Raw genomic sequence first — 9903 nt, forward strand, 5'->3', positions numbered from 1 at the left:
AAACTTTATTAATCTTTAAAAAAAAAAAACGTTTTACTATATGCTTGCAATAACACCTCTCGACCCTGTGTTTCTTATATGCGTCCAAAAATATCTCTTGCGTGTTGACGGGCTGACCTCTCTCTCTGATGTTCCTGGGATTTGGCTTTGTGTTGCCGTGTTGTGCGGACATGAGAGGGCGCTCCGGGTTTACACGTGGGTGACCGGCGATGGTAGATCTCCTCGAGAGTGTGATGTACTTTAAGAAGCTCCAAATGTGTTAGAGCCAAGTGACCGCGCGCTCCCATCTTAGTGTGAAAAACTGCAGCAGAAGAACGCGAGGAACATAGGAAGTGTGAGGAGATGCTAAAGATCAGAGGTGTGCAAAACTTTTCAAATATTCAGCAGTTTAGTAGAGTTATTGGAGTTATTTTATTTGAACATACCTGCAACGTTTTGAAGGACACACAACTTCTATAATGCAACAGTTAAAGATGCACTATGGAACTTTTTTGCTAGAGGGTCTACGAGATGGCTTTAAACATGTCCACGTCTACAATAATATAAGCAGGTCACCGTAGCCAGGCTGAGTTACAAGTCAGATCTGGAGAGAGGCGAGCCCGCTAATAGAATATATGTTTTTGAGGGATCTTTTATCTATAAAAACACTTGTTGTGATTAACATTCCTGGCATATTCCTTTAAATTCATGAAAAATCCAACTTTTAAATCCATGGATCCTACCTGGACGACTGAGGGATTACATAAACAAAATATTAAGTAAACTAAAATAGAGCAAATGATTTCTGTCTGTGTAGTCCCCTCTGTTTTTATGCTACTGCAACCACTAATCTCATTTAGGCAGAAGCATTCAACTCCATAGTATTACTGTGTTTTTTTTTATCATGGTTGTTTACATATCTACTTTGGACCGGAGCATACTCATCCTCAGTACTCAAACACATATTTGGATGAGAAAATCGAGGAGGCGTGTGAGTGTGTGGGAACCTTTTTGTTGTGTTCAGGCAGAATACAGGAGATGCATGGCGTTATAAATAGTTGCTGAGACCTTTCCTGTTCAGTTCTACTTGTATTAGCACAATTGCGGTCCATGGCTTTCTCTTCACGTCCAGGCAACCTCAGAATGATCCAGTCTAATCCTTTGGTCAGTCTATACTTGAAATAAACCAGCGTCAGGTGTGAAAAATACTCAAATGTACATGCACTACTGGATCATTTTCACATGCAAAAGGTGATCTATCCCAGTGTTGATTTGTTTATTTGAAAAGATTGCTCAGTTTAATGCAGCCCTGTGCTCAAACACTTTTCCCCACTGCCTCGTCCTGCTGGTCAGCCTTTGTCGTGATTAAAGTGACAGGCAGATTTAACCAAGGATAGTGAGGTGCAGTGGTGGAAGGAATACTCAGTAAAAGTAAAAGTATTAAAGTACCTGTTTAAAAATGTACTTAAAGAGTCAAAAGTAAACTAATTTTGCACAGATTTTTCAGATCTAATGAAGCTTCAAATGTAGTTACTTTGATAAAGAAACAAATGAATTTACTTTTTTGTAGCCGTTTTTCTTTGTATATTTTTGTTTGCTTAAACTGCGAACATGTTAAAAAATAAACCCCTCACTACTTTTCAGTCTAGTTAAAAAATGTAGTAGAATATAGCCTAGTAAGTAAAGCATAGACTATTGGACTTTAACAACATGGTCAACCTTAAAAGAGCTTGCCTAATTTATAAGGTCCTACACTCCCTCCCACCACCTTTAAAGGAGTTCACATTAAATATAAAGACAATTTAGCAAAGACCACATGTGCCACCACCAGAGGTGACCTGCTGATCCCCCACAGATGGACCACCTTTGGTCAGAATGTATTATCTGTCCAAGGTGGAAACCTGTGGAATAGTCTCCCGGTAACCCTGAGAGAATGTCCCATGTACAGTTCTTTTAAAGCTCAAATGAAAAACTGGTCGTGGTCAAATCAAACATACATCATCTGGAGTGACAGTGTGATTTTATGTTTTCTATAGGGACCTATTTTTATGTATGGACAAAATATGAAGGGGCGGGAATAAAATAATGGGGACTGTGTAATGAATGGAATGTGCAATATTTTGGATGGTGCAATAATCGGAACTGTGCAATGAGTGTAATGTGCAATTAAGAGAATTGTGCAATAAGTGGAATGTGCAATTATGGGAATTGTGAAATGAGTGTAGTGTGAATTTTTCTTTTGTGACCCCAGCCCTTGGGACAATGGATGGAAATGTACCTTTGCCTATAATCTGGTGTGTTTACTTTCATATTGAATCATGTCTCTTCATTAACATGCATTGTCCCAAACAAACAAACAAACAAATAAATAAAAGTAGAAAATACAGATACCTGCTCTCACCCACTTTACCCACTACCTACTTTAAAATCTACTTAAGTACAGATATCTAAAATTTATACTTAAATACAATACTTTTACTTCATTGAGTTTGAATACTGGTGAGGTGTGAACTCACAGAAAATGCCATAAGCTTTAGTTATCTCTTTAAAGCAATGTAGCTAATAGGTATACATTGATCTATAAAAAATGTGTTATGACTTGTTGCCATATTCCTTACCCTAAATGCTCCTTATTCCTTAGATGACTTTGAAGATAAGGACCTCTGAAATTCTTACCATGTGCCGTGGACGGTCCCGGGACCACACTTTGGACCTGGTAAAGCCTGGTGCAAAGGTGAATGGAGAGAACAAAAAGGAGTTGGTGTGCCAGAGGAAGGAGAGGAGGCAAAGAGAGGCGAGGGCAATGAGCTGGATTCAATGCCATCTGACAGGTCCAGCTGGGAGTGTGCCCACCCTGCAGCACCGCAAAACCCCTCAATATGGACGCCAATTACTGCTGCCCGCGCGACCGTGACATGCGACATCACCGGACCTCCTCTCTCTCTCCGCCATCTTCCCTCAAACCCTCCCACCAAACTTAGAAATAAATAAATATACATCAAATTTTCCCACCATCTGTGCGAGAGTGACAGCAACCTATTTACCCTACCATGCAAAACACATACACAAGCAATGGGGCCAATATATGAAATAAAGGACTTCATTGTCAGACTTGGATGGCATGAAATAGTAGACTACAAGCATAGGCTATTGTTCGACAGATGCGGAGGAATTCGGTCCATGTCTTTATGCAGAATTGGGCGTGGTATATTGGAGTTGGCAGTGTTAGAAAGAGAGGCAGCAGCATGGCACACAGGAAGTATATTGGCACCTCCGCACAACGCTGCTGCAGAGGAGGTGGGCCCAAATTTAGCAAAATCGGCTTTGATATTTCCGTACGTGTGTTGTCTTTAATGATCACAAGCAAAGCCCAAATGAAAATGAAGGTAACATCTGAGTGTGGTTTGGAGACTGGCTGACAACGCAATGGAGCCAAAATGGACAATGAATAATAGAAATGAGCAAATAAAACACAAACTGCTTCAATGCTGACTCAAGTCATTTTGAATAAATAACCAAAGAAAGCCTAAAATGTCCAGTGACCAAAGTGAGGTGCTCTTGCGTTCTCTGTAATGGACTTGCACCTGATCAAAAATAAATAAATTAATAAATAAAGATTGGTAACTTTTACATTATTTGCTCTTTTTATTCATTATCCCAAATTAAATTCATGATGTATCCTAAATTATGTTCCGTCTCTGATTGTTTCTCAACATAATACTGCAAAAGTTGGGTATTAAAATGTATTTTTTCTAAAAGATCTAGCCAAAAATATAACTGTTTTGATTTGCTCTTCAAACGCCCATGTAATTATTTTAAATGAATAATGTGAAATTATGTTATTGAGTTAATCCACAAATAATGAATCCCATAAATGTTTTCTCAGATTAGAGACACTACAACTGTCCAGATGGTGAGAGGGATTTCGGCCTGGCTCCATGGGGCCTTATGGCACTTGTTGTGTGTGCAACTTTAGTGGATCATTTCATTATTTGTACTGCAGCAAGAATGCCATACTGGATTATTTTATTACTGTCATAGCACGGTTTTTAAAATTTTAAATCAGAGATTTCAAATGAAGTAATTTATTTTGTAGGATTAGATACATTAATTGGTTCTCTATATGCACTCCCAATCTTGGCCAAATAATAATAATAATAATAATAATAATAATAATAATAATAATAATAATAATAATAATAATAATAATAATAATAATAATAATAATAATAATAATAATAATAATAATAACATACAACAATACATTTTAAGTATAAAATAGGCTACCTCATGTTTTGTACGACATGATAAAAGCTAAATCTAAAGCTTTTACAGTCGGTCGCTGGACATTGAGTTTTCTAACCGCGCGATGTAATGAACAGATGCTGGGTGAATTAGGAAAGAAATACCGGGTCCCTCCCACAAGGGCCACTTTGGCAGGGGCCGCCTGGCTCCACGTGCCGCAGCTGGCACCAGGCTCGCGCTGCAGGTTTCACTCGTGCTGCGTTATGGCTCTGTGGTTATAGGAGCTTTAGCTCCAAGTCTGTATAGGCTCTCCACGTTTAGTGACTTGGCACGGCCCCTTGTCCTTCACCTGCGGGTCTTCTGTCGCGGGACATGCTGGGAAGGTCACGCAGAAATCTAATTCTCTTTTAATAGGGCTGAAATTGACACGCGCACAAGTGTGTCAAAATCAACAACCAAATATAACACAAAAACATTATCACATATCATCAATGCTATTCAAAAACAATAAAAACAAAATAAAACAAAACTGCTTTATCTTTGGTAAATTTAACAAATGAAAGAAGTTTTGATGCCACTTAAATAAAAATCCTAAAAAGGCAAAGGTGACTGCACATTTATTTTGCCATGCACATTATTATTAGACCTATTCTTTTGCCTTCTCTAATTCTTTCACTTCCGAAGTTTGCATCAAAAGTTGTTCTTGAAATTACTTCTTAGAGTCAGATTAATGAAATAATCTTTGTTAAAGGTAAGACAAGATTCAACACTTTTTCATGGGTTCTTTTTGGCCCTTCGTTGGAAACTGAAATAAGTCTAATGTCTTCTCAAAACAAAACAGGTTGTCGATTCCTATCCTTTTTTTTATGCTAGCCTAAATACCACTATAGTCATATTTATATTTTATTTATTTACATCAGTGTGTTTACATTTTCTTTGTCACCTATAGTATTCTGCTGCAGGAGCCTGAGTGTCCAGACGCGCAGAGCGCGGGTGAGTGTGTGCGCTGCAGCATATGGGCCCAGGGCAGGGCTCCAAAGACTCTGGTCAGAGAAACAGCCACCAGCACCATCATTTTATTTGTTCAAATCACACAGGTTTTTGTAGTATTAAGAGGCTTTAAATCAAACACAGTAGACTGTTTTTAAACTGTTTAGTGTTTAATGTTGGTCTATGCCTCGGGACATATTTATACTTTGACTTGATATTATAGTCTATATATTTTTTATTAGGGTATTTGTCTATACAACCTCAACCGTGAATTTCAGTCAAAACCATTATTTACAAATTGGCAGTCGGATACACACCGCAACAGGTTGTTAAACTTTGTCTATTCACGTTTTAACAAGGTTTATCAAAACGTTAGGCTTTTTAGTTTTCTTTTTTCTTTTCTTTTGTTTTTTCTTCATGGCTGACTTTGTTATTTTACATAGGCCCAAGTCCCTGAGAGTACTGCACATACACCACATGTACATGCAGAGTTCGTGTTTTTATTTTGGGGGTTTATTTAAATGTTTCACTCTGGTGTCACGCATTGATTTATTTATTTAACCACTAGACTACTTTATAAATTAAATAAATTATTTTGGTCTGAATTCAGTTCGTTGCTTTACAGTTTAGCTTGTGTCGGGGAAAATCACTTTTTGTGATTTTTATTTCATTAAACATAAGTGCATTTGCGTTTGGCCAGTTCAAAGCCTGTGTTCAGTGGACAATATTTTTATTTAGGTGAAACTGTCCGTGTGTCGGGCCATATTATTGTCTGCTGTTGGGATTCTTGCTTGAAAAAAGTAAATGACAAAAGACCATTATAAAACATTTTATTTGTTTCGGATCCGGTACATTGCACTGTTCATAGACAGATAGAACGGACAGACTGTACAGGGTTGACACACACCTTCATTCAAACTATGAACACAGAGGACTGTCATTGATCCACGTGCCTCGTGTCACGCTCAGTTGTGGAAAAACGCATTGAGATCCTCATACTGTGCGCCACGATCATGATGCAGGTGCACGTCGTGGAAAGGTGGGATGTTTTCCGCGTGTGCACCACTGTTGCGCGCTCCAGATGACCCAAAGGATATGTTGTTCCTGGACGTGGTAAGTCCAGAGTAATGCATAGAATAATGGTAATTCCTGTCTGAGTCCGAGGACTCATGCTGCCGGCTCGAGCACACGGGGCTGTGCGCGGCCTCGTAGTCCGGGCTGCTGTACTCCGAGGCCTCATAGGCAGAGCTGTAGCTTTGGGCGCGCAGGCTCAAGGGGCCCGCTCCAGGCTGGTAGTGCGGGCTGGAAAGTCGTGAGCATCGGTAGGAGTAGGGCACAGAGAAAGGCGAACCTGCCATGTGAAAGCGCGCACCGTCCGCGCACTGCTCCGTCAGGTAATTCCGGGTGTTGAGCTGCATGCAACCCGCGACCAGGTTTGTGGTGGGCTGAGACAGTCCTTTGCACAGCATTTGCACGTACGTCACCACGTCAGGTCGTTTACCATTGCGCAAGATCTCCCCCAGAGCCAGGATGTAGTTCTTGGCGAGACGTAGAGTCTCTATCTTTGACAGTTTCTGAGTTTTAGAATAACACGGGACGACTTTGCGCAGATTGTCCAGTGCTGAATTCAAGTCGTGCATGCGCGTGCGTTCCCGCGCGTTTGCCTTCATGCGCCGCACTTTGGACCGTTCCACGCGCTCCGCGGTCATCTTACGTTTTTTAGGTCCGCGCTTCTTGGGCTTTCCACCTAAACCGTTCTCGTCCCCACAGTCCTCTTCCTCGGCTTCCTCCTCTTCCTCCTCGTCCTCGTCGTCTCCCGCGAGCTCAGACTCGGCCCTGCTGCTGCCCTCCTGCGCATCATCCAGGTCGTTCTCCATTAGTGCGCTCGTGTCATTATCATCTTCTTTCGCCTTCTCGTGCTCGTGCTCCTCTGCCCAGTCCGCCGCGAGCCGCTGAACGTCCGGCAGCACCTCGCTGAAGAGACGACTCAACATCGTGCAGCAGTCTGCAACAGACACAAGTGTTGGAGTTCAATTCCGTCCTCTATAAGAACATTCCTGCACTGTAGTCTGATCCAGGGCCTCACAGCCTATCTCCCTCAGCCAGTGTCAGTAATATGTTACGCATATGTTTAGACATTTTTTCAAAGACTGTCAATGTCACATGGAAAAAGACAAAAAATGTTGTCACAGTTATTGAAAATTGTGTTGTAATTCTAACCATTTCAAAACATCAGAGGGATTGGCACCTCGCTCATTCAAAGAGTTTATTTAATGTGACTTTGGTATTAATTACAGTCAATCTAAAAATAAAATATGATTATTTAATGGCACACAGCAACAGTGTGTGGCCCGGTCTGTCCCCTGCAGCGGTGCGGTGCACAGTCGTGGCCTCCTCTCGCGCCTCTCGGGACACATTACAGCGGCGTGTGGAGGTGCGCGAGCCTAGTCCTGTCCCAGATCATAAATTAGCTCTGCAAGGGACACTGTCAGGCCAGAGGCCACCGTCTAGTTTACTGCAACATTATGAACTGTGGAAAATACAAAAGTACAACATCAGGGCAGTGGCTGAAAAACATTTTAAAAAGGCCTACACGGCAATAGGGTTTTAATCATGGCTGAAATTGAAAGGTCATATTAACACACTTTATTGATCATAACCGTTGTTGCTAAATCTGGCAGCTTCGTTTTTCTGTTTATATTCTGTTACCAATTGAATAAATGTAGTTATTAATCTTATACGAGCAATTCCAATCCAATAAAATTTGTCATATGTCACACACTTCGCTGGTGTTCCGCGCTCAGCTGTGCGTAAAGTGGCTATAGACACACTCCTCTTGATAATCTTGTAAACACAATGTAATTAATGCCAACCAATACCTTGTCAATTAGTGTCCTCTAAGGATAACTCAACCCCCACTCGTGCGCGCACACATGAACGGTTATGGTATTGTGTTTCATGATTTTCATATTAAATGGATAATATTGTAATTCACAAAGCAGATTTACGCAGCGATCTGGGCACTTGCGTTAATCCTACTTTGGGGATTATATTGGATTTTGCTAAAATAAAATCCTTTCAGAACCCGTGCAGATAGATCGATGTGCTCGAAAATAAAGATGGTATCGAAAACAGGTTGAATGCTTGCTTCAAAAACAACGAGAAAGCCAAAGCTGTAAACATACAAAACAAAGAGAAAAAGCCTACGGGCTTTATGTGTAAGAGCAGTTATTGCATGCACGTACCTCCGCGGTGATGGAACTCGTTGACGGGGTAAAAGCAGGTTTGTTTACACCATGTCTCTCCAGGTGGGCATCACATCCGCGTGCCTTGCGACAGGACAGGATCGTTGTATGTTGTCCTCTAAACACCTCTCCTCTCTGCGTCTGTTCCTGTGTCTGCGCCGCTGCCTGACTACTTCTGCTGCTGCAGCTCTCCCCAGCCCAGACGCGTGGAGGGAGCCGTGTGGCACCTCACAGACACGACTGGGTGGGTTACATACCAGCTCTTGATGCCAGGCCCATATGGCTGGCACGTCATTGGCAAGAGCCATCACATGAGAGCCCCGTGATTGACATGCGGCCGCATTCACAGAGACTGGCTTCCCCTGGGGGAGAAGGACTCGCCATCTGTCACTGTGCTGAAAGAGAAAATGGAATAAGGAGTGAATGGCGCACGCACAAACGCACTGGATTGAAAACGTTTTATTGAGGGAAAGAGGGTTAATCCATATAGGAAGTTTGTCAGATAATCCTGCACAAGCAAATGATGCCACTTGCGTATTATGTTTACGAGCTATTTTTCTTTGGAACGGGATAACAATGTGTAAATTATGATCTACAAAATGAGGAGACAACGGGAAATATATATTTCAAGACAAATTTGTAAACATCCTTTTGATAATGTAATTTATCTAATGTCACCTCTAACAAAGGCCTGGCCCCAAAATACGCAACCGTAAAGATCAGAGTCAGAGAGCAATTGCCTAAACGAGTCATTTGAAAGGGCTAAGCAGTGCGTCTGCACGGGCTGCCAGGCCTGGCACATGTGCCACTGGGCGACTGGTGGGCGTGATGATGCCAAAGGTGGCACACGCACATGGAAGCCAAATGATGAGACAAGACAAGGAAGAGGCTCAGACTAATCAGTGTGTGAGGAGATGGTTGGTGGGGCGTTAATGAAATTATTCAAAATTAAATTTGTCATTAGACTATTATTATTGTTACCATTATTAGTCGTGGTAGACGTATGGGCCTACGTGTAGCATTATGTATTATTTAATAATAATCAGCTCTATTTTTTATTAATAATGATCTACCAATAGGCCTAATTGATGAGAGCCAGTAGCATTCTTCAGTTGGATATGAGTGACATCTAGTGATCAGAATACGCCAGTACAGAAAGAATGCACTATTTAGTGCGCTCAAAGCACGGCCATGCAGTCTTTTTCAAATTTCTAAAATATGGCCTATCTAAATTATTGGTGAATTTAAGCCATTCATTTTTAAGAAAATAATAACTTTGTCTTTAGGTGACGGTGAAAAGTGTCATAAAGGCCTACCAAACTCAACGCTTAATGGTTGGTAGCCTTACGTGGACACTGGTGACATCTGGTGGATAGTTTGCGTTGTTGCAGTTTTTATGCACGTGAGAGGTGATTGTGACTGGCCAGTTTCTACAGAAGCAAAA

At 41.3% G+C, this 9903-nt stretch overlaps 1 protein-coding gene across 1 annotated transcript; it reads right to left on the minus strand.

The window, feature by feature from the left end:
* Positions 1–6027: 6027 nt before the first annotated feature.
* On the minus strand, positions 6028–8665 carry neurod2 (neuronal differentiation 2). Its single transcript, XM_033984801.2, has 2 exons — positions 8460–8665; positions 6028–7219 (listed from the first exon to the last, which is right to left on the minus strand). The coding sequence occupies exon 2, from the start codon at positions 7206–7208 to the stop codon at positions 6180–6182; it is 1029 nt and encodes a 342-aa protein (XP_033840692.1). The 5' UTR covers positions 7209–7219; positions 8460–8665; the 3' UTR covers positions 6028–6179.
* Between the last annotated feature and the right edge of the window lie 1238 nt (positions 8666–9903).

This window comes from Periophthalmus magnuspinnatus, chromosome 19, assembly GCF_009829125.3.
Source record: "Periophthalmus magnuspinnatus isolate fPerMag1 chromosome 19, fPerMag1.2.pri, whole genome shotgun sequence".
Lineage (NCBI taxonomy): Eukaryota > Metazoa > Chordata > Actinopteri > Gobiiformes > Gobiidae > Periophthalmus > Periophthalmus magnuspinnatus.

Excerpts from the sequence above, each read along its gene's own strand:
- neurod2 (XM_033984801.2), bottom strand. The coding sequence starts at position 7,208 with ATGTTGAGTCGTCTCTTCAGCGAGGTGCTGCCGGACGTTCAGCGGCTC.